Raw genomic sequence first — 26,480 nt, 5'->3', positions numbered from 1 at the left:
TCTTTATTTATTTATTTAAACTTTATTGCACAAAACATATACAACAATGTACAAATGGCGGACTTAATGCCAAATGGCATTCTCTACCAGTCAACCATGGGGCCAAACAGATATACCTTCAATTGGTGCAGAGAGAGAAAATATATTGAGTGAGTTAAAAAAAAGCAAACTACATATACTTATAAATTACATAAATAAATAAAATATATATAAACTACCACATATTTATAAAATACATACTATAAATATAATAATGATGGATATTATTCGAACTCTTGCTTTAGCAAATGCTTACGTAACATCTTTACGACGTAATAAGTATACATATTAAAATTAAAGTCAATGCGATAAGAGATCGAGAGATCGGTCACTAGACCCCGCATCGTAAGTGGATCAGGGGGCCTAGCCAAAACGACATTCGTTGATAGAAAACACCAATGGCAACTTATAGAATGCATGGAAATAGTCACGTGACTTTCGTCTTCTCGATACAATTTTCGATGTACCTTCTGCGGTCCTAGCGAAGATGACAATCGTGCATTGACAAGTTCCTATCATAATTCATAGCTGATATACTTATATCTAAATCCATCTACTTGCAAAGAACTATGCAGTAAATTAAAAACCGGCCAAGTGCGAGTCGGACTCGCGCACGGAGGGTTCCGCACCATCAACAAAAAATAGAGCAAAACAAGCAAAAAAAGCGGCCAAGTGCGAGTCGGACTCGCCCATGAAGGGTTCCGTATTTAGGCGATTTATGACGTATTAAAAAAAAACTACTTGCTAGATCTCGTTCAAACCAATTTTCGGTGGAAGTTTACATGGTAATGTACATCATATATTTTTTTTAGTTTTATCATTCTCTTATTTTAGAAGTTAGGGGGGGGGGGGGGACACACATTTTACCACTTTGGAAGTGTCTCTAGCGCAAACTATTCAGTTTAGAAAAAAATGATATTAGGAACCTCAATATCGTTTTTGAAGACTTATCCATAGATACCCCACACGTATGGGTTTGATGAAAAAAAAAATTTTGAGTTTCAGTTCGAAGTATGGGGAACCCCAAAAATTAATTGTTTTTTTTCTATTTTTGTGTGAAAATCTTAATGCGGTTCACAGAATACATCTACTTACCAAGTTTCAACAGTATAGTTCTTATAGTTTCGGAGAAAAGTGGCTGTGACATACGGACGGACAGACGGACAGACGGACAGACAGACAGACATGACGAATCTATAAGGGTTCCGTTTTTTGCCATTTGGCTACGGAACCCTAAAAACGGTCACCCATCCAAGTACTGACCCCGCCCGACGTTGCTTAACTTCGGTCAAAAATCACGTTTGTTGTATGGGAGCCCCACTTAAATCTTTATTTTATTCTGTTTTTAGTAATTGTTGTTATAGCGGCAACAGAAATACATCATCTGTGAAAATTTCAACTGTCTAGCTATCGCGGTTCGTGAGATACAGCCTGGTGACAGACCCTAATAAACGGCCATGACCCTGAATTAACGTCGTGGCTACAACATCTAATTAGATTTACGCCATTACGCCACGTAAAGGATCCATCAACCTTGGTTCCATACTCGGATCTGTTTATCTTCTGTTTAGCGTGATAGTGTTTATTGCGTCAACTTTTATAACCTCATGGCGCCAAGATGCTGTCAAGCTGTAGAGAGAATGTCAAATATGTGTGACAAAACGAATCGAGAATTAACGGGGTCAGTTCGGGATACTTGCCCAGTTGGAAGCGTTTTATCAACTTTTCTATTAAGGGTCGGTTGCACCAAACTGTCATCGTTAAAGAGCTCGCTAAATTATATTGTATCAGGCGTGGCTCACTCCGCGATTTCGTCGGTTTGCTACACTACAGGTAGCTAAAAGTACATCCATTCCACACCAATTTTGGTGGCTAGCCATAAGCCGCGCGCGGCGCTGTTGCCGCGACTCCATACATCTGGCGCGACTTCAAGTATGGAGTCGCGCGCGAGAACGCAACTCATGCTAGGCCGCCTGATCGTAACAGACGCATTTTGTTAGAGAGTGAGTCTTCTGTACCTATAGTTAGGGAGGCGAATAGGGGAATTTTCGGCAATACTCGAGCGTGGCAGTTTAAGATATGAGAGATACCTTAGACCTAATAGAACAACCTTGTAAAGTATTTAGCTCTATATGTAGTGACGCGCGCCTAGGATAGACGATCAGATTAGTAACAAAAAATGGATAGTCTGAAATACTCGAGCGCGTCAGATTAAGATATTGGGAGTTGATTTTAGTGTTTAAAGACTAAATTTAACTAATCTGACGATAAGTCCTTGACGCCGCCGAGTTATAGGGTCGCGAACTTGTAAAAAAAAAACGTTAATCCGGCATTCTCGAGCGAGATTTTTTATTTTTTTATTTTGAAGAATATAATCTAAAACTTACTAAAAATACAAAATCTGCCGGTTTCCGCATGACCGGAAGTGTGGAGGAGCCATTTCGTCTTCCTAAGAACGCGTTGCGGCATATAAGTCGCGAACGATACATTTTACAAAAAAAAAGTTTAAATAAACAAAAAAGGTAATTTTATTTTACACAAAAAAGGTCTCTTTACATTTTTGTCCAAAGTTAAAACTTTTTGACTTGAAGCATCAAAATTAAAAATAATTAAAAAATTAAAATAAACAAAAATAAAACCAAAATTAAATAACTTAATATATCTTTTAAAAAAAAAGGGAACCGCCTTCAAAAAACCAACCCACTGAAAAGTACAAAATAATTTTTATATGGCACCCCTTTACGTGTCCAGTCCCTATCCCACGGCGTAAAGCAAATTTTTGCCAAACCAAAAAGTAATTAATACCTAATAATAAGAAAATTAATAATCACCCGGGTAATTACTTAGTTTTTGAAGTCGGTGCCAAACCAAAATTTTTGAGAACCGATATCTTATACAACGAAGAACGCTGCACTTACTTGCATTATAAATACATACTTAGTTTACTCATTAATTTAGTTCTTGTAGGTTAAGTACTACGTACTCGTATTGTTTTTCTGATTGGTAGTAAAGACTGTTTTTGTTGGTTTGGCACCGCCTTCAAAAACTAAGTAATTACCCGGGTGATTATAAATTTTCTTATTATTAGGTATTAATTACTTTTTGGTTTGGCAAAAATTTGCTTTACGCCGTGGGATAGGGACTGGACACGTAAAGGGGTGCCATATAAAAATTATTTTGTACTATTCAGTGGGTTGGTTTTTTGAAGGCGGTTCCCTTTTTTTAAAGAAGATATTATATTAAGTTATTTTATTTTGGTTTTATTTTTGTTTATTTTAATTTTTTAATTATTTTTAATTTATTTTATTTTATTTTTTACTTTTTAGTGATAGGTAGGTACTTCATTTATTTTAGGTTTTGGGCTAAAATACTAGTTTGTTAGGCTCTCTATTTAGTCTATTAATGTTGGTGATGGCCTAATTCGATGATAATCGCGACACACATAATATGACGTTTTGGTGCTAAACGATTTGTATGTATATTGCTCCCACTCCCACTCCCATTCCCAGTCCCAGTCCGAGTCCGACTCCCACTCCCACTATTTTATCTAAATCGGTTTTAGCAACATAAATTTGTTGGTAGGTATACCGAATACCGATAGCATGGCCACCTACCGGGTCCAATTGGTTTTTCAAACCATCCATGTACTGTACACTAAAACCTTCTCCAGAATGTAACAAACACTTTTCTGAAAACCGCATCAAAATCGGTTCAGCCAAACGCGAGATAATCACGAACAAATATACACACATACATACGTACATACATACGGGTCAAACTGAGAACGTCCTTTTTTTAAAGGCAGTTAGAAAAAAGTTCATCGACCCACCTAGTGGACCTCTGCAACATAGGCAAACGACGACAAGTCGGTTAACCAAAACAAAGTGTGCCTATGTTGCACCAAACCTAAGTTCCACTAGGTACAGCAAGGGTTTAGCATCAGCTCTATCTTGGGTACTGCTCTCCCAAGTGCTCATCAAGATGTGACAGATTACCAAAATAGCGTGGGCCTATGTTTCACCAAACCTGAGTTCCACTAGGTACAGCAAGGGTTCAGCATCAGCTCCGTCTTGGGTACTGCTCTCCCAAGTGCTCATCAAGATGTGACGGATGGCCAAAATAGCGTTGGCCTATGTTGCACCAAACCTGAGTTCCACTAAGTACAGCCAGGGTTCAGCATCAGTTCTATCTTGGGTACTGCTCCCCCAAGTGCTCATCAAGATGTGACGGATGACCAAAATAGCGTGGGCCTATGTTGCACCAAACTTGAGTTCCACTAGGTACAGCCAGGGTGAACCCTGCCAGCCAGGGTGGTTTGGTGCATCAGTTCTATCTTGGGTACTGCTCTCCCAAGTGCTCATCAAGATGTGCCGGATGACCAAAATAGCGTGGGCCTATGTTGCACCAAACTTGAGTTCCACTAGGTACAGCCAGGGTGAACCCTGCCAGCCAGGGTGGTTTGGTGCATCAGCTCTATCTTGGGTACTGCTCTCCCAAGTGCTCATCAAGATGAGACGGATAGCCAAAATAGCGTTGGCCTATGTTGCACCAAACCTGAGTTCCACTAGGTACAGCCAGGGTTCAGCATCAGCTCTATCTTGGATACTGCTCTCCCAAGTGCTCATCAAGATGAGACGGATGACCAAAACAGCGTGGGCCTATGTTGCACCAAACCTGAGTTCCACTAGGTACATCCCGAGTTCCACTAGGTACATCCAGGGTTCAGCATGAGCCCTATCTTGGGTACTGCTCTCACAAGTGCTCATCAAGGCGTGTCGGATGACCAAAACAGCGTGAGCCTATGTTGCACCAAACCTGAGTTCCACTAGGTACAGCCAGGGTTCAGCATCAGCTCAGATCTATGTATACTAAAACCTTCTCCAGAATGTAAGAAACACTTTTCTGAAAACCGCATCAAAATCGGTTCAGCCAAACGCGAGATAATCGCGAACAAATATACATACATACATACATACATACATACATACATACATACATACATACATACATACATACGGGTCAAACTGAGAACCTTCTTTTTTTTTGAAGGCGGTTAATAAAAACTCAAACTCCCGGTCAGATTAAGAGAACCCACCAACATTTTTGTCAGATTAAAAAAATATGCTTTCAGGATACCGAGATAAACCTCCCCTATGAAAATCTGACGCGCTCGAGTATTTCAAAAAAACTTTTTTTTTTGCATTTTCAAAAATTCATCGTAACTTATCGTCACGCCGAAATCGTCAGTTTTTTTAAAGGAAGCTTCCTTGGGGCCTACTTAACACCCCTTCCGAAAATCTGACGCGCTCGAGTAAATTTTTTTTTTTGCATTTTTGACTACTTTATATGCCTACCCCCACCACGCAAACCGGCAGATTAGTATACCGTTGTTATCAGAGGCACTCGGGGCATACGTAGTATGAATATCTGACGCGCTCGAGAATGCCCAAGTAACTGTTTTTTTTAACATTTTTGAAAAACCGTACACGCCAAACCCACCGCTAAAATGGTTTTTGCCATACGAGCTTTTCTTTTCGAAATTATTTTATCTTTCGATTTTGATAGGTCTCGACGGCGCCGTTGAATTACGCCATTTAGCTACCTCGCCTCCCTAACTACTAGTACTATTATTTATTCTGTGATTGTATGGAAATTGGAAAGTTTCATAGTAAACCGCCGCGGCGCCGAGTGACGTTGATCAGCCTGTCAAGTGCGGATGGTGCAACTGGCACTAAGATGTATGCAGCTGGGGGAGGCCTGAGTCCTGGCATTCTGATGAATGTTGATTACTTTATCTCCTAGATATGCAATTACTACGTTAATACTGAGTCTATAAAAAATAGTCTTTACATGGGTAAACTACGAGGGGCGTTCAAAATATTCTCGGTATTGATATCTTACGACCTCTTCTAAAATTTCTTTCGTTACTGGCCGCTAAGGTTTATTCATTGACATTAAAAAAAAGTATAATTCGAACCGAGATAGTCTTTTGTTTTTCTGCAATTGCTGAACAAACATGAACATCCTGTGCGAATTGACAATGTTAACTAAATTAGAACATCGATGCGTGATAAAATTCTTGACAAAACAGGGTAAAAATCAAAAAACCATAAAAGAGGAAATGGATTGTGTTTACCGTGAGTCTGCTCCTTCTTTATCTACCATTCAAAAGTGGTCAAGCGAGTTTAAACGCGGAAGGGAGAGTATTGAAGATGACCCTAGACCTGGCCGGCCTGTAGTAGCTACTTCACAAGAAAATATTGATAAAGTGGAAAAACTTATATTGGAAGATGGTCGAGTGAAGGTAAAATCTATAGCACAAGTAACCAATCTCTCTATTGGTACCGTACATGATATTATACATGACCATCTTAATATGTCAAAAGTAAGTGCAAGATGGGTTCCGCGAATGCTGACTCGGCTTCAAAAAGACATGCGTGTAGCTTGTTGTTCCGATTTTATTGACCTGTGCGGTGAAAATCCTGATGAGGTGCTGCAAAGAATAGTTACTGGAGATGAAACCTGGGTTCATCATTATGACCCAGAGAGTAAACAAGAGTCCATGCAGTGGCACATTAAGGGTTCAGCTCATCCCAAGAAGTTGAAGGTCATCCCTTCAGCTGGCAAGGTCATGGCCACGATATTTTGGGATTGTGAAGGAGTATTACTAATCGATTATAAAGAAAAAGGTGTAAATATCACAGGACAGTACTACGCTAACATTCTACGTCAATTAAAGGATGTAATTAAAGAAAAGAGGCGAGGAAAGTTAACCAAAGGTATTCTGCTTCTGCATGACAACGCCCCCGTCCATACTGCTCATATTGCCAAGGCAGCTATTGTTGAACGTGGGTTTAAAACTGTTACTCACCCACCGTATAGTCCGGACTTAGCCCCCAGCGACTTCTTTTTGCTCCCCAATCTTAAAAAGGATCTGCGTGGAAATAAATTTTCTGACGATGAAGCATTGAAGGCGGCAGTGGAGGAGCATTTTTCCACGAAAGATAAAAAATATTTTTACGAGGGATTAAAAAAAATAATTGATCGATCTTTTAAGTGTATGAACATAGGGGGGGAGTATATTGAAAAATAAAAATATCAAACTTTTCGTACTTGTTTGTTTTCATTCTCATACCGAGAATATTTTGAATACCCCTCGTATAACCGATATGCACGTGCTAGTTTTTTTATGGGTGTTGTTGCGTTTGTGAATTACTCACCTCATTTACTATTTCTATTTTCAGTACAATACATTGCAAATTTGTATGGACAATCTTACAGATTAGATTGCACGAGTGCGTAATTTAAAAAAATTACCATAATCAACAAATCGATGTTCTATTGTTTCATAAAATCTCATCTCATCATCATAATTACAGTAATGCAGGACTTGAGAAGAACATTAAAAACCTACTTTAGACTTACGAATAATTTAGTCAGTTGAAAGCTGCCGATTTAACAGAGCCACGCCGTTTTGTCGCCAGTTCATAAAATGCGTAGAGGTTATGTTGACCTATGTTATAGTTCGTATTTCAGCATTAGAAAAAAGGTAAATAATCTTAACGTGTTTTTTTATTGTAAAACACTTTTGAAAAATAAGTCACGGCAAATATTTAACAATTATGAATCATATACGTGCGTACGTACGAATGTTTACATTGTTTTTCTTTCATAAGTAATAGTTACTGATTTTTAAAAAGATACGTCAAGATCGCGTAGTCTTTTTCTAATGCTAATAAACCGAACTTTAGTCTGTAAGCCAATATGTGCCTTGTTGCCTGATTTAAATTTTAAATAAATAAATAAATAAATAGCATAGTCAAATATTTCTAGAGTTTTCCATACATTAACAATGTTTATTAATACATAGGTAAACAATTCCACTCATACAACTGGTTTTCTCTGCGGAAGAAATGGTCTACAACTCTACATAGATAACCAATTATCAAACTTGGTTAACTGGGTGGAACAAAGGAATCAAAAACAGCGCTCGTATGAAATCTGCTCAATTTGCGTAGCTAATTTTGTGCACAATTTAGACGATTTGCATAAACAACTCGGTTGTTTGAGAGCGGGATATTTGTCCGGCGAAACGAAATTGCGGATACAATTGAAGCGATTGGAAGGTAAAACCAGGATGGATGCCCTACATAAAAAAATAAATAAATTTTAAAATCGTTTAAACTATTACACACATTCAGAACTACAACATTAATCAGACAACGCGGTTTTTTTTTAAGAAAACCAGAATCTATCTTAAAACTATGATTGATTTCATTAGTATAGGCATAGGCTATATTTTTAAGATCGATTTTTAGTGAATGAATGATACAACGCATTCAATAATATCAGCTCAGTAGAGTCATTGATGCTTTTACTGTGACCCTGACCATACCCACTTGGTAAAAATAAAAATTGCTTAAGATAAAGTCTAAATAAAGGCCTATCTGTTATTTTATTAGAGAAGTAAAAGTTATTTTTGTCGAGGCTTCCCAACCGAGAATATTTGCATAAACCGCGATTCAAGTGAGTCACACATTTGCGTTCCACTCCGTCATAAAATTAGCGGACGAAATTGAATGTGTATGTATAAAAGGAAGACTGAGAAAATACATTAGGTCAAATGTGTCGTACTTTAGGACTGAGGGTTCCGTTCATTCTAACAATTGTTTATTTCCTGAGACCGTGAGGCGTATTCTGATTGTAAAAATAGGTTATGAATTTGATCTGGATTTGTTATGGAAATATGATCTGTTGTTGTCAATTGTGATGTTTGTGAGGGTGATGTGTCATTTGATATCTATAACAAACCCAAATCAAAGTCATAACCTGTTATTACAATATGCCTACGAGTTACTTAGTAGTATCACACCTCGGACACTGGCGATCAAATGTATGAAACAAACGCGTTCCTACGCACACAGCCTAAGCTCGTGTAGGTGAATGCGTACCATGCTTGTGTGAGTGAGATAAGACATTGCAGGGTAACTGTGAGGTAACCGAGAGCGGGTCTCAGCGGGTGGGCGGCACTTTCAACGGGAGGCAGGGAGCGTCCATTCTGTATGCTAGTACTCTTTATTATACTGTGGTAGTATGTAGGCACCTTCCATGCGGTACCTTAAGTAGACAACAATTACCAATTGAAATTTGAAATAATGAATCAACAAAAATATCTTTGATTACTGATAGTCTGATACTTGGTCACAAAATTTCACGAATATCGTTTGAGAATTGCGACCTGTAGAGTAGGACATCCGGACACACGAAAGCAATTTTTCGCAAGCTGAAGCGGAGACCTTTGTTCACACTCGGTCAATTATAATTTTATTGACATGATCCTAAAATCCTCAACCAGTCTGTAGTGTAGACTATTTACTTCCCAACCGCCTCGCCCTCTGTTAGAGTCTGTGCGGAAAGAGAAGAGTCGTGGATTGTATTGGGCCCCATACATTCCACGACTCTTCTCTTTCCGCACAGACTCTAAGGGCCACCCCACATCTAGCGTCTTTCGAGCGTCGGCGTCTACCGGCGTCTGGTCAGCGCTATGGAAAATGACGTCGCTGCGCAGTTGCGTCGAGCAGCGGCCATAGAGTTGTAGACGCCGACACTCGAAAGACGCTAGATGTGGGGTGGCCCTAAACGGTATAGAGTAGACATAGTAGCCGTTTCGATAAATATCCATATTTCGTATTAACTTTCGAATAGCCCTATGAATAAATATTGATGATCGAACGGTAATGAATACCTACATTTCGATTGCCTATTAAATATTAACATGGCCGCAGATAACGGTCGATATTCGATAATATAATAGTGCGAGACATATAATTTGTTAAATGGTACCCAGAAATGGAAGCCTGTGGTTTTATGGGTAATTATACGCTTCGATAACTTTTTACGAAAATCATGTCCCTGTGTATTTTTATTGGTTTAAATTCAGGTAGTACACGTATACTTAAATCATATCATAAACCCACATATTAGAAAATATGACGGAAATTGAATTTAGGAGAAGGTCCTAATCCTTTTTTTTTTTCACGCGGAAGGAGAAAGGCGCCTATATTTTACATTTTCTTTTTGATAATTTTGACTGCAATCGGCTTTCTTAGTAATTTTCCCGATGTATGAACTTTGTCATACATATCTACGTACACGTCTATATCAAGAATAATTTAAATAGCATACTTTGTATAAGTAAATAAACATAGCTGCACTGTCATTGTATTTAACATTTAACTAACCGCTAAAACAATCCCCACGTTTCTAAGAACCATAGTCCATAACCATTTATCTTACCTATATACGAATGAATTTCACAAGCTCTAAAATTATCTCGTCGCAAAAGCGACCTTATTGTATGTTAATAAGACATGGTTTACATGAGCAGATGTGTGCAGTAATATAGTTTTCCAGCCCGTAGAATGACCTTAAAGCGTTGCAACACTGTCGCATACAGCGGGAAACTGAGAGGACCAATCTATTATTTGTATTATTCGCTAGTACATACAGAGTGGAACATTTCTAGAGACTAAGCTGAAAGGATAGTGTTATCTAATTCTAAGTGATCTACAATCGAGTTATTATATTATAATCCTAAAGCTGGATTTTTTAATTTTTACAAGTACCAACAAGTACATGTGGGGTCCACACCAATTTTGGTGTTTAGCCCTAGTAATTGCCGCGCACCGCGACGGAATGGACGCCTGCTCGCGCTTGCGCCACCTAGCGGTCATATTTGTCGTAATAAACGCGTTTTGTTAGAGAGTGAATCTTCTGTACCTAGTACTATGATTTGTTCTGTGCTACTGTTTGCCGGCTGCATTTGTTTAAATTGAAGATAAACTACTCACATGAATGTACTCTGTCTCGATGGCGAGTTCAACGCACGCGCCGCCGGTGCGCGCGCACCCACCAATAATAAAGATCCCACATTCAGACATTCGTCACAGAATAAATAATAGTACTAGGTACAGAAGATTCACTCCCAAACAAAACGCGTCTATTACGACAGATATGACTCATATGACTGCTAGGTGGCGCAAGCGCGAGCAGGCGTCCGTTCCGTAGCGGTGCGCGGCAACTATACTAGGGCTAAACACCAAAATTGGTGTGGGTCGCATGTTCTTGTAGGTACTTGTAGCAGTTGTAGCGACGCGACGAAAACGCGGAGTGAGCCACGCCTGCGTTCGTTTAGCGTGGACTGTGGTTTGGGATCATGAGACCAATTCAAATATCAAAATTACAAATCATCAAATTAAATTTACATTGTGACTTGTGACATCAAAATGATGTCGGTCGCTCATGCGTCTCGTTTACGCCCATACATGTACGGACAGTGAAAATTCTGTACACATAGAGTCCGTCTACGCTATTTGTGCACCGACTTGAACGGAACAAAGTGAGGGAGTGTCATTATAAAGAAATTTGACATTAATGATGATTTTGCTATTACACTTGGTCAGACTCTAACTGAATTGTGTTAAATGTAGGACTTTGGGACATGGGACACTGATGCGATGGGAACGATGTTTTCGACCTTCATACGCATAAGGGTCTATCAATTCGATACTTATATTCAACGTGGATGTACTAGTACTACTCGTTTTACTATGGAAGGGGTAAGCCGTGACTTCACTTTCTATTTCAAATTGACTTTCACCCATCTAACTCGTTTACGGCGGGAGGTTAGGTTAGCACCTTTCCGAACAGCCGAGCGAACCTGTTTGCTTGTAATACCTATAGAGTCTATAGACCAATACTAACCATAGACTATATACTAAGGTAAAACGTAGCTAGAGTCTGTCTACGTCAAGGTTCTCTAAACTAAACGGTCTTCCCGTTGCAAGAGCGTTGCCGGCATTTAAGTTGGGGGACAAACGTGCACAAACGCCATTCGCGCCCCCAATGAAAACAAACTTGCCCACTTTGTAGTGCCCGTAAGGCCCGTCTCTACGAAGTAATATATAATATACTAGCGACCCGCCCCGGCTTCGCACGGGTTAACAAATTATACATAAACCTTCCTCTTGAATCACTCTATCTATTAAAAAAAACCGCATCAAAATCCGTTGCGTAGTTTTAAAGATCTAAGCATACATAGGGACAGGCAGGACAGCGGGAAGCGACTTTGTTTTATTTTATACCAGCGGTCGGCAACCCGCGGCCCGTGAACCTGTCACTTGCGGCCCGCGAGCCTCCCTGGCTATTGTAATGTAATGTAATATATGTAATATTGACAAACGACAATGTCTGATAAAGTCATAAATATTAACACAGTACGCCCGCGTCAACTTCGTTAACTACTATGTGGCCCTTGGCTGTTAAAAGGTTGCCGACCGCTGTTTTATACCATGTATGTAGTGATATGTAATCATTGCCAACATTGACTACATATCACACACCTGGCATGCACCGGCATGACCTTCAAACCTTCAAGAGCAGAGCGTACCCCCAAGGGTACGCTCTGTTCTTGAAGGTTTGAAGGTCGTGTCGGTCCGGAAATTCCGCGGGCGACAGTTCTTTCCACAGTTTATGGCTCCTCTACACGATGGGCCAACGCCGGCCACTCCAAGGGACGCAGCCATGCGGTAGAATGAGATAGCAATATCACTTGCTCCCTCTAACGCATAAATGCGTCTCTTGGAGTGGCCGGCGCTGGCCCATCGTGTAGAGGAGCCAGCTGGGCGTGTAGCAAGTTTTTAGAGAAACGTACAGTTGAGCACAGCCAACCAACTACGTGGTGGAGACAGTGGAGATGGAAAAGTCATAGAGCGATGGCGGAAAGAAGCGGCAGGGAATAATGCTAATAACAATTCCTCGGAGCACTCTTGGTTATACATGTGACAGAAATTGCATGTACAGTCGCCATCAGATGTATCGGAGCAGCCAAGGTGCTCACAAATATCTGAGCACGCCTCTATTGTCAAGGCTTTAGAGTGCTTGTTCAGAATTCAGATATTGTGAACACCTTGGCCGCTCCGGTATATCCGATGGCAACTGTATGTACAGTCATTCACATGTGAGGCAAAGTAATCAAATGCAAATTTTGAGTTGTTTTCTTATGTTTGCTGGTAAAATTGACTTTTAAATGATGCTTTGGACGATAATTATTTAATACTATTCATTTGAATTTGATTTTGTTTGATATTTTACATTTAATATTTGCTTCGGGTTGGTGTGGTGCAAAATTTTGTGTTTCACTCGCTACGCTCGTGGTTCAATTTTGGAATCTTTCGCTTGCTCGGGTTTCAACTTTTAATATTAGCACGAACGGTTAAACAACAACTTTGCCCTCTTGTAAAACAAATAACTATTTACTCGTCAGTGGAAAATCTTCTACGACGATAAAAACAAGCAAATAGAGTAAAATTACACTGCCGATTGAATACACGTATTTATTTTTATCGTCCCAGTTTTACATTTTCTTCGCTATAAAACTTGGAATTCATTGCTTTGTACTGTAAAGTCATGCCAATAAATATTTTATTGCTTGTCACTGACAAGTTGTCAGCGACATTTAATCGAATTGGAACACATTTGGGGCATTATCTATGAAAAGGGACCTTATTGTCGATGGCGCTTACGCCGCACAGCGTCGCGCGGCATTGTATTTATATCGGAGCATCGTTAATAATGGCGTAACCGCCAACCACAACAAGGTCCCTTTTCATAGATAACGTCACATTTATGAGGCGTTTTGATTCAGATTGGTTCCCTTCCTAACATCGTTAGTATTTGGAAACCTTATAATTAATATCTGGCAGACAAAACATATAAAAACTGAAAAATGCTCGTTTTCCCAGATATAAGCTATCTGGGAGACCGAGCTTTGCTTGGAAAACATATAAAAACTGAAAAATGCGCGTTTTCCCAGAGATAACACCTAGCTAGATCGATTTTACGCTCCCGAAAACCCCCATATAGCAAATTTCATACGAAATCGTTAGAGCTGTTTCCGAGATCCCCGAAATATATATACATATAAATAAATAAATAAATATGTAAATATATATACAAGAATTGCTCGTTTAAAGGTATAAGATAAGATAGACGACCTGTCTGGCCTAGTCGGTTCGGTAGTCATGATGTCTGCATAGAAATAGACGTGCACGTGCACGTGCGCTGAAATGTTAGACGCACACCACACGCAAGTGTATGTTTTTTTAGCCTGAAATAATTTTTCTAGAACTATCTAGAATTATAGGCAAACGCTGGCTCTTTCCCGCCATTTGGGCCTATCCAATGGACACTCCCGGCACTTTTCACAATATTTCTCTAGTTCGTCCCGCCTTTTCACTATTGGTCTTCGTCTTCCTATTGCGTATCATCAGTCATCACAGAATAAATAATAGTACTAAGTACAGAAGACTCACTCTCTAACAAAACGCGTCTGTTACGATCAGCACAGATATGGCCGCTAGGTGGCGACAGCGCCACGCGCGGCTTATGGCTTTCCCCAAAATTGGGGCCGAACGAATGTACTTTTAGCTACCTGTAGCAAAGCGACGAAATCGCGGAGTGAGACACGCCTGGTATCGTATGCTATTGTGCGTTATTTTAACGTGCTCATGCGTGTAGGCCAGCATAATTGTTTTCAAAGGAATCGCTGTAACAGAATTACGAAACATCTTACCAAACGCCGTAGAAAATGTACAAAAGAAACAATATGGCGTCAAAACCGGGCATTATGTCCGTCTCGCATTACTTTTAACTGGGTAAATCTATTGTGAATCTGTAAGTACTAACAGCTATATTTAACTGACCATCTGTGGACCTTATGCCGTTGTATTAAGGTTTACAAGTGGTGTATTTAGTATGAACAGGACAAAACGTTGTTGTTAAGTTTCGTGATGTTGAAACAGCTTGTGTCAACTTTAAAAACAATGTATATCATGTACACATGTATCCGCTCGTCAAGAGAGAGATGAGTAATTGTTAGACTGTTATGGCGTGCACTGAAAGAAATGTTTTCATAACAGTAGTAAAGTTATTTGGGTACCTATTTAAAATATGAACTGAAAATTAACTAATTATAGTTTTTTTTTCTTTAAATCCCGCACATAGCAGAACTTACAAGCGCCTACTATGGCTACTACAATACTTTTCACATAGCTTGGTGATGGTAACAGTTGTCATCTCAATACAATTGTGCGTTTTAAATTATACGAAGATGACAGCTGTCACCATACCCAAGCTATAAAAAAATGTTATACTTTTGGTTATTTTCTATGGAAATAAGTAGTAAAATAAGTCTCTCGTATTAATTCGTCTTTACATATTCGTTCGTGACAAGTATGTATTTAGTTTGGAAATTCTTAAGGAATCAAGGTGAGTTATTAACCTAAACCTTTAACTTCCTGTGTACAGACAATGATAAATTTAAATATCGATTCAATACTCAACCTTAAACCATTAAAATAAGAAACAAAAGTGTATACATATTTATGAATCAGTACTTTATATTATTTAGGTATACCAAAAACACGTGATTTGGTGTTGGGTGTGTATGTATTAGGTATAAGCTCTCTATGATGTGGTCAGGAACCGCATGTTACGACCGGTATTGCAGCGTCGTTTCTGTCACGGAACTCACGGCTAGTCGCGAACTAACTCGCGGCTTGTAACGCCACTGCCTGAAAACTATTTCTGAAATATGGCAGAAGACTAGGTTTAACTTTCCGTCAGTGCATATTCGACTGATATGTGACCTTGATGCAATAATCCATTTGCACCTTTTTTACTTACGTAACGGCAAACACTACGATGAATTGGTATGCGATATGCTAATTGTTCATTGTTTAATTAGGTAAGTACTTGATTGTGTTCATCAAGTGAATCATGTAGCTATGCATAACAAATAATAATACTATGTCTTTACAATTTACAACCTATTCTCTTGTATACATCCGGTTTTGTAGGGTTTATATTGTGAACTATTTATTAGCTTTTGGGATGAGCCCACTGAAGGGCTAGAAACTTGGTAAGCCGAACGCGAAAAACTTATCTAATAAAGAAAACCGCTACATTTTGGTAAAAGTGGTAAAAAAAGTAGTTTTTTTTACTACTTTTACCAAAATGTAGCGGAGCCAAATATTCGTTACCAATTGTTTTGTGCCGACGTAAAAAATGTTGGACAACGTTCTATAAGATCCCAAGACAGACAAAAAGTAATTGTTTTTCGTACTGACAACAAGCACACGGGAAAGACCATTGGCAAGCCTTATCTCGTTACAATAAGAGTCATTAATGGTCAAATTAACCGTCAACGATGGCATAACTTCACTGACCATAGGTAGACCTTATCTCATTGTATTAAGAGTCATTACATTAATGGTCAAATGACTGTCAACGTTGGTTAAGAACCGTTGGGCGCGTGGCAATGACTGTGACCATTCTTTCAAGACTGTTACTATCCGTTACGTACGTGGGATGTCAATGGTCTGCTTCAATTTATTCGTTAAAATGTTATGTATTAATAATGACTTGCTGACACTTTGTAAGTTCCGATCGTGAAGTGGCAGATCATTTTGAGCGGTTTTTCTCGAATATACCGGTAGAAACGACAAAGGCTCTTAATTCATCGCCAGACGTCGCTGAAGAAATTTTGAAGACAAATGTGGCGGCATGTACAGAAATCTTCAAATTTTCATATGTCACTCCGAACACTGTTCTTAAGACTTTTAGGTCATTAAATTTAAAGAAAACAGAAGATCTTTGGGGCCTGTCAGTCAAAGTATTACATTCCATTATTGAATCGATTACACCATACTTGGCTGAGATTTTCAACAGATGCATTGATGCTGGTATTTTTCCAGATATTATGAAACATAGTAAAATCATCCCGCTGTTTAAATCAGGAACGAAAACAGATCCAGCGAACTTTAGACCAATTTCAATACTACCGGCATTAAGCAAAGTGTTCGAGAAACTTATTCTGAATCAACTATTGTCACATTTCAACAGAAATAAACTGCTGGATAGCAATCAATTTGGTTTTACCAGAGGTCGATCTACTACTGACGCCGGTGCGGTACTTCTAAAACACATCTTTGACGCTTGGGAAAAAGCTCGAGATGCTGTGGGAATTTTCTGTGATCTGTCAAAGGCATTTGATTGCGTTGATCACGAAAATTTAAAGAGAAAATTAAGCCGCTATGGGATAAAGGCTAGTGCCCTTGACCTAGTCTCATCGTACCTTTCGGATAGAACTCAGCGAGTAGTTATTAATGGAGCTCAATCAGCGGGGTCCCCGGTAGCCCTCGGAGTGCCTCAAGGTTCAATTCTTGGTCCCTTCCTGTTTTTGGTATACATTAATGATTTACCAAAAGTTGTGCAAGATAGACATAATATAGTGTTATTCGCAGATGACACTTCCCTTATATTTAAAGTGGACAGAAAGGAAAATAGCTTCGATAGCATTAATGAAGCGCTATCTACCGTAGTAAACTGGTTTACGGCAAACAATTTGCTTTTGAACGCCAAGAAAACCAAATGCATCAAGTTTACGCTACCTAACGTCAAGCAGGTAACTAACAGCAAGATTAAAATAAAAGGTGATACGCTGGAATTTGAAGATCGAACTGTTTTCCTGGGAGTCACTTTAGACTCAAAACTGCAATGGCATGCACATATAGCCACTCTAGCCGGCAAACTCAGTTCAGCAGCCTATGCAGTGAGGAGAATCAGACAGCTAACAAACGTAGAGACGGCCAGGCTGGTATACTTTAGTTATTTCCATAGTGTTATGTCGTATGGAATTCTGTTGTGGGGAAAAGCGGCAGACATTCAGACAATATTTGTGCTGCAAAAACGAGCTGTACGTTCCATCTATGGACTGGGCGCTCGAGTATCTCTGAGAGAGAAATTCAAAGAGGTTAACATTCTTACCATTGCATCTCAATACATACTTGAGAATATTATGTATGTTCGGAAAAACATCCACGAATTCAAGCTTAACAGTGACATCCATAACTATAACACTAGAAACAAACATAAACTTGCTGTGCCCGCCCACCGCCTCCGTAAGGTTAGTACGTCTTTCGTCGGGAACTGTACACGTTTTTATAACAAAGTCCCTACTGACATAGCGAATTTACCACTTACCAAATTTAAGTCACACATTAAGCGCTCCTTGTTAAGTAAGGCGTACTACACTGTAAATGATTTTATACACGATAGAGATGCCTTTAAGCCTGTAGCTTGATTTCGATAGTATGATAAGAGTTCAATAAATATTGTTTTTTCATTGTAAATTAAATATGCTAGTGTCCAGTAGAATTGACACATGAGACAATCATGTTCTCGCTTGATTATATTGTTTAATTTAATTTTAGTTTTGGACACTTGGAGACCATATACATCTCTAAGTAATTATTTATTTTATTTTTAATGATTCTGACACTTGGAGACCTTTACATCCCTAAGTATTTATTCATTTTATTATTTTTATTTTATTGTACATACTTATATTTTTAATGATTCGGACACTTAGAGACCTTTACATCTCTAAGTCAATTTAGGCTAGTAATTATGTGAAGCTATACCGTCTTTTATGTAACATACGAGCACAAAATGCTGTGTCTCACAGCTAAGTGTTATCACTATTTTAATATTAATATAGGCCGGTAGCTTGAACATGTCATGCTCGCTTAAAAGTCTTTGCTTACGGTGGCGTCGTTGATCGGGTCGCCACTTTCCCGAATGAAGGGTGAGGGAGGCGATGGCTGAGATACGCGTCGTACTCGTGAACGGGTGCTGTTTGTGGAGACGGGTCTGTTTAAGCTAACACGAATATACTTAGTAACTTTATTTTTTAATTTAATTGCAGTGAGACGCCTCATTCGGTTCTCGTATGTTTTTTTTTTTCTCGTAATGTGTTAATCATACAGGATTGTGACTCTTGGAGACCCTATACATCTCTAAGGATAATTTGATAAACTATGTTATTTTTTAGTTCTGACACTTAGAGACATTTACACCTCTAAATAAGTTTAGATTTTTTTTTTCCATGTATCTGTTTTGTTTTTATTTTAATATTATTATTATAGTTTTTTTATGTAATTCGACATTAAGAGACCTTATACATCTCTATGTAATTGTATTACGTTAGTTTGATTTGGTAGTTGTAGTTGTATTTAATAATTGTTGATGTATAATTATTATTATTTTGCTTTTATGTAAATTCAATGTTGACGTGTAAAAGTGCCCTTGTGGCCTATTTGCTGAATAAATGTTGAAGTTGAAGTTGAAGTTGAAGTTGAATGTAATATGTATTAAAAGGATATTTCGTACGTACATTTCAATTTTCAAATTAAAAAACTCCAAGCTCATTTTCCGTTAATAATCTTAGGTGAACACTAAGTTAACTCAAGATTTCGCAACTTTGCAACCCTAGTGTAGCTATTAGAATTTTCCTAACATCCATTGTCTCCAATAATGGGTCACACGGTGACCGCTATCGGTATCAATTAGCAAATTCGTGTAACTGGACATACAATTTTCACTTACGCACACTCGTAACGTAACTCGCCTTTTTAATCAGGGAAAAGTGAACTTTATTACTGGTTCTAAAAGGTTCAATATTGGATGAGCAGTAAAACGGGTATAGGGCCTTACTTAGCATGTAAACAAACATGTTCCCAGTTGCAGTGACACAGTTGAGTTGATGTGCAACATGATTTCTCTTCGTATTAACTCGGTAATCAACTGCATTGGAAGGGAGCGTAAGTTTCTGACAAAAATTCCATTTTTAAAAACATACTTATTGCCGACTGTACGTCACGCCCCCTGATAATTGGACTCGTCAAAATGAATCATATGAGCCCAATCACGAGGGGCCTACACCATTGAGTTCCATTATGTTCTGGCTCCATCGACAGATCAGCTCAATATATGTACCTACTTGCAAAGTTTAAAATCGATACGACTATTCGAAGTAGGTCCAAATAGACTAGCAAAATTTTAATACATCCGCTAGCTGGCGCGGGTGCACGGACTGCACGGAGCGGACGCACGCAGGTACAGTCGCCATCAGATATATCGGAGCTTCCAAGCTGGTCACAAATATCTGAGCACGCCTCTACTGTCATGACGTTTGAGTGCGTGAAATATGAGGATGAAGGGCAGAAAGTAACACCACTATAGTCGGGTAAATAATGAATACTTTAATAGAAACTGTTGGCCTTATATACTAATTTACGAGGGGCGTTCAAAATATTCTCAGTATTGATATCTTACAACCTCTTCTAAAATTTCTTTCGTTACTGGCCGCTAAGGTTTATTCATTGACATTAAAAAAAAGTATAATTCGAACCGAGATGTTCTTTTGTTTTTCTGCAATTGCTGAACAAACATGAACATCATGTGGGAATTGGCAATGTTAACTAAATTAGAACATCGATGCGTGATAAAATTCTTGACAAAACAGGGTAAAAATCAAAAAACCATAAAAGAGGAAATGGATTGTGTTTACCGTGAGTCTGCTCCTTCTTTATCTACCATTCAAAAGTGGTCAAGCGAGTTTAAACGTGGAAGGGAGAGTGTTGAAGACGACCCTAGACCTGGCCGGCCTGTAGTAGCTACTTCACAAGAAAATATTGATAAAGTGGAAAAACTTATATTGGAAGATGGTCGAGTGAAGGTAAAATCTATAGCACAAGTAACCAATCTCTCTATTGGTACCGTACATGATATTATCCATGACCATCTTAATATGTCAAAAGTAAGTGCAAGATGGGTTCCGCGAATGCTGACTCGGCTTCAAAAAGACATGCGTGTAGCTTGTTGTTCCGATTTTATTGACCTGTGCGGTGAAAATCCTGATGAGGTGCTGCAAAGAATAGTTACTGGAGATGAAACCTGGGTTCATCATTATGACCCAGAGAGTAAACAAGAGTCCATGCAGTGGCACATTAAGGGTTCAGCTCATCCCAAGAAGTTCAAGGTCATCCCTTCAGCTGGCAAGGTCATGGCCACGATATTTTGGGATTGTGAAGGAGTATTACTGATCGATTATAAAGAAAAAGGTGTAAATATCACAGGACAGTACTACGCTAACATTCTACGTCAATTAAAGGATGCAATCAAAGAAAAGAGGCGAGGAAAGTTAACCAAAGGTGTTATGCTTCTGCATGACAACGCCCCCGTCCATACTGCTCATATTGCCAAGGCAGCTATTGTTGAATGTGGGTTTGAAACTATTACTCACCCACCGTATAGTCCGGACTTAGCCCCCAGCGACTTCTTTTTGTTCCCCAATCTTAAAAAGGATCTGCGTGGAAATAAATTTTCCGATGATGAAGCATTGAAGGCGGCAGTGGAGGAGCATTTTTACACCAAAGATAAAAAATATTTTTATGCAGGATTAAAAAAAATAATTGATCGATCTTTTAAGTGTATGAACATAGGGGGGGAGTATATTGAAAAATAAAAATATCAAACTTTTCGTACTTGTTTGTTTTCATTCTCATACCGAGAATATTTTGAACACCCCTCGTACATCCTTTGTCTGAGTTCAATCATGTGGAAAATCGCAATGAATCATAATAATATTTATTGTGTCGTCTCGAGTTACATTGGAATGCCAATTATTATTGAAGCGTGAAAAGAATTATAATTTATCTATTTGTCAGCTGATCAGCTGTGATCAGCTGTGTGGCCTCACTACAACTCTCTCCTTTTTTTTTGAGACAAAAATGGTACATTTACAGAACTATTTTTGGTTTACAAGTATATGTGTTAATTCTACGGTATACATATTGGTTCTTAAAGATTAAATAAACAAGTCTTACTGCTACCTGGATACATAATTTGCTTACATGCCTATTTCTAACATTACATTTTTAAGATAGTTATTGAATGCATTGTTGCACTAACATGTAGACATAGACATAGAAATTTTTTTATTTAACACCACATTGAAAAATGTTTACAGGCAATGCTACAAAACATTACAAGCCTTAGAATTAAACTTAAATAGGCACAAATTAATTTGTTTACATGTAGATATAAGTTTTTTTTTTTTTAATTATGATGCTAAAAAGGAGCGAACCTCAGCATGTGTTGCAGCAGGCTTACCTACTGCAACGCTGGTTTTCAGGCCGACCCTTCGTACAATACGAATTTGCTTGCTGTTTGTCGGAAACTCTACGGCTAAGACTATTTTAGTTTGTGTAGAAAATAATATAGGTATGTATATATATATATATATATTTAACATGTATTCATGTTTTGTTTTTCGTCATAAAGTAGTAATCGTAAATTAATTATAATTTTATTAATAGATAAATAGATAGTAGAATTTGGAATATCGCTCGCAGACGGATCTGCATGTTTAAAGAATAGATTATACATTATTGTGATTATAGATCTATCTTCCCATAGATAGATAAATTATGGATTTGATTAATATTATACTTAATGATAATTTTAACTGACAAATCCTAATAAGGCGAGAAAAACAAATTAATAATCTTAAGTCGTTGGTGTGGTTGCTTACTTGTTAGTTTTCATGTTCTTTTCCTTCGTCTTCTATGTTTTTCGATGCTGTTTTGGTCGTCATGTTCGCTTGGCTGCGGCATACGTATCGGCTTCGGTTCTGCTTCCTGGAAGTGTTGACTCTGCTATGTCCATGAGGCGGTTGGTGGTCCGGCCGGGTTGGTAGTTGGGGTCGACGTTGAAAACCAGGTTGTTTTGTGGCCCACTGGACTGATCTTGTTGCGGTTTTCTGTCCCGTGGTATCTACCGTTATCGTTATCGTTATCATTGTCACTGTGCCGCTGTTAGCTTGGCTAGTGCTTGCGCTGTTGGACGCCTCCTTCGGAGCGATGATGACCTTTCCTTTTTGGTAGGTTTTAGCGGGCTGGCTGTCCATGACCTCGGGTTGGTGCTTGGTTCGGCTTGGCTGGGCTGGTCGGCGCGATCTTCGTTCGTGTATTTATTTTATGCTGCTGGGCTAGCTGGCTGACTGGCTGGCTGGCTGGCTGGGTGGCTGGCTGGCTGGGCTACTGGGCGGCGTCTAAACTGGGGCTGCCTTAAGCACCCCGACTGGCAGGGTCGCCATGAAATATGAGGATGAAGGGCAGAAAGTAACACCACTATAGTCGGGTAAATAATGAATACTTTAATAGAAACTGTTGGCCTTATATACTAATTTACATCCTTTGTCTGAGTTCAATCATGTGGAAAATCGCAATGAATCATAATAATATTTATTGTGTCGTCTCGAGTTACATTGGAATGCCAATTATTATTGAAGCGTGAAAAGAATTATAATTTATCTATTTGTCAGCTGATCAGCTGTGATCAGCTGTGTGGCCTCACTACATGCGTGTTCAGATATTTTGATCACCTCGGGCGCTCCGATGTATCTGATGGCGACTGTACCATTGTGGAGAAAATCCGTTGCGCGCTTCTTCGCCAGTAACCGGTGCTTATACTATTATATTTCGTTAGGCCGCTCACCCGCTCCGTGCAACCGCGCCAGCTAGCGGACGCCCTTAGTAATTTAGTTAGTTAGAAGTGAAGTTAATATAAGTGTGTTTAAAATGTTGCTTGATTAATAGTAAACAAGTAATTCGATTTATTTAAGTGGGTTGATGTTTTGGTGTGAAGGGAAATATATTGTACTTATACGGTTAGGTGCCGCTCGAATCTGCACGAATAATGCGCTAACTGCGCTAACAGATTTGACACACTTTAGATGCAGGTGGCTTACAGAAATACGCGATTTAGTGTCGATAATACTAACGGAAAACAGAGTTTTGAACGTTAGAAAAAAATATTGCAACAATACAATGATATGAGCGAAAAAGATCTTCCAGTCGAAAGACTAGCACATGCCAATCGTTTACGCTCCGTAGCGAACGAAACGCAACTGTCACTGTATGTGCTCACGCTGCATGAGTAGCTGGGAAGAGGGGGGGGGGGGTCTGTATGCCGATAAACTCCATGTTCCCCTAACTTCCTTCAAGAAGAAGAACAGGAAGATTTGAAGAGAATGGTGTGGGAATGCCGCCGGGCCAGTACCTGCAGCTCCAACCTCGGGGAACTGGGCTGAATGAACGCGACACGTGATCGACAGCCCGCCTGCTTCTGGTCAGGCGTCCCTACACTACATCTGCAACTTCCTTCAAACTGTAAACTAGCCGGAGGTCCTAGAGTCCCTCTAGACGTTTTATTCAAGGATCTTCCTATCTAACCGCGTAGTGAAAGTGTGGAACAGTTTGCCCGAGACAGTGATCAGTGCACCCTCGATAAACTCTTTTAAAAACAAACTCGATGAACACTTTCGTAGACTACAAAACACAAGTGGACATTGATGTGCACGTATCAGCTTTACATTTATAATAATAAAAAGGAGTAATTCTGAACACATGTCGAATAGTTAGAAAATTCCTTCAAAATGATCTACAGCTCCCTAACACACAGAATCAACGTCCATCGGCAATACACACCCTACCCGGATTCATAAAGTAAGTATATATGTTGTCTGTGCCGGATTAAACCAAACTCAAAATGACCAACAATTTCTCGAAAATTTATAGAATATGAAATGCACTTGGCTTTGGCCCGTGCATTCCATTATCACCAGTATTTTACGAAATGCTGAAAAAATTAAAGAAACTAAACATAATAAACTTATAAATAAACTTACCGCTGTAGCCTATGGAGTGGTTCTCCTCCAGTTTGAACGTGAAGGGTATGTGCACGCGCTGCATGAGCAGCCGCGGGGGCTGCATCGCCCACGCGTCGTGGTGCCTACCCTCGCCCACTATGCCGATAAACTCCATGTTCCTAGAACAAAAGTAACTTAGTCAATATTACGCATTGCATCAATCATATGGGAGCCCCGATCAGGGTTCGAAATTATCCATATAATTAGAGTCTTTGATAATTATTAACGCGATAATTATCCGATAAATATCGGTTAATTATCCCAGGTATGGATGGTGCTATATTTATTTTCTGTGAATTCAATGATAGATTGGCGCGTTTTTTGTATTTTAGTTTTTTAATTTTAGGTTATTATCAAATCAATCATGATCAGGCATAACAATCACGATAATTATCAAGATAACTAGGTATCTTTGATAATTATCCTTTCGAACCCTGGCCCCGATTGCTCCACACGTTCCTGGGTGTTCCACGTCGCAGGCCAGCGCATCTCAATGAAATATCTCATACTTCGTCTCGTCTCCATGAAATATCTCATACTTCGCGCGCGAAGGGCAGTAACATTCAAACATTCTTACGGAGATGCAGCTTTAGACGATGTTACTCTTGAAGGTGACTTTGGCGTCTTAAAATTGAATTAAATTGAGTATTTCCAACCAACCAGAAAAGGTAATTAGGAAGGATTTTTGCCATTTTCATCACACATTAAAGCTTGCAATTTATTTTATTATTCGCAATGAGCATTATCAAACGGGTTCTTCCACGGCAATAGTAAAGCAAGTCAGTTAAGTGGAATACTTTTTCGTGGAATGACCCAGACTGCTAAAACTGTTTACATTGACCAGTCATACCAACCACAGAATAAGTATATTACTAATAGTCGAATACTATTAGTTATACCATGTAGTCAATGTTGGCCCCGAATTAGGGTATTCCCTGTCATATAATTCCCCTCTATAATTACATTTAACATGGGTTTTTTGCTCAAGTGTAAAACGTTTAAAAATATTTGAATAAGTACTTTGGCATGTACGTGTGATTAAGTAATTAAAAAACTAGTAGTTTTGCGTAATTATAATTTCTGTGATGGTGAATAACACTTGTAGGTACAACATTGGGTTGAAACTAATTTGCTGGGTTACCAACGAAATGTGGTATGTTGCCTGCAATACGGCCATGCACCGGGCCCAATATAGAGCGCCTCGGAGAGCACAGGTGAAGAATGTCCACAGTCGTCACGTCCCTCAGTCATGAGGATATGATAAAGAAGAAATTAAATAAATTCTGGTAAGTTGTAAACGGGTAACTGACAAAAATATTTACACAATGACCATTAAAAATAATATTCTTGGTTCTTAGTGTTGATAACGAGTTATCTCTTACAACATGTAATTACAGAGTGATAGTTTATTATCAAATATTGAAAACACAGATAAGTACTAAAGATTTTGTCATTATATAGTAATATAACAGCAGTCATTCTTAACCTTCTAGTGATAAGGGATCACTTGAAAAAAAATGCCAACCACGTTGAAGTTAATAAATAAGAACATAATATATTATTATTATTTATAAAGCAGGCAGGCAGTTGAAATAACTGATAATGCCTGTATCCAGAGTCATCAACAGAGTTTTCCGTGTTGAGTAGAGTTTGCATTGTGCTTATCTAATTTGTTCTTGAACTCATTGACACTTTGGGCTGATACTACGTCTTCTGGGAGTTTGTTCCAAGCTTTGACCACTCTGTTGCTAAAAAAGTGTCTATGAGG

The 26,480-nt window shown here is 38.9% G+C and overlaps 2 protein-coding genes across 4 annotated transcripts in view; both read right to left on the bottom strand.

The window, feature by feature from the left end:
• LOC134655832 (molybdopterin synthase sulfur carrier subunit) overlaps positions 1 to 26,480 on the bottom strand; it is a 226,791-nt gene that overhangs the window by 63,260 nt on the left and 137,051 nt on the right. The window lies entirely within an intron of this gene.
• Positions 1 to 26,480, bottom strand: part of LOC134655827 (cell growth regulator with RING finger domain protein 1-like) — a 47,315-nt gene that overhangs the window by 18,628 nt on the left and 2,207 nt on the right. For all 3 annotated transcript variants that reach the window (XM_063511313.1, XM_063511312.1, XM_063511311.1), the window contains exon 2: positions 24,692 to 24,831. In XM_063511313.1, coding sequence (XP_063367383.1) covers positions 24,692 to 24,831 — 140 coding nt within the window. The remainder of the gene's footprint in view (positions 1 to 24,691; positions 24,832 to 26,480) is intronic.

This window comes from Cydia amplana, chromosome 17 (assembly GCF_948474715.1).
Source record: "Cydia amplana chromosome 17, ilCydAmpl1.1, whole genome shotgun sequence".
In the NCBI taxonomy this organism is placed as follows: Eukaryota; Metazoa; Arthropoda; class Insecta; order Lepidoptera; family Tortricidae; genus Cydia; species Cydia amplana.
The sequence above is the reverse complement of the archived record's forward strand: the minus strand, read 5'-3'. Positions and strand labels throughout refer to the sequence as shown.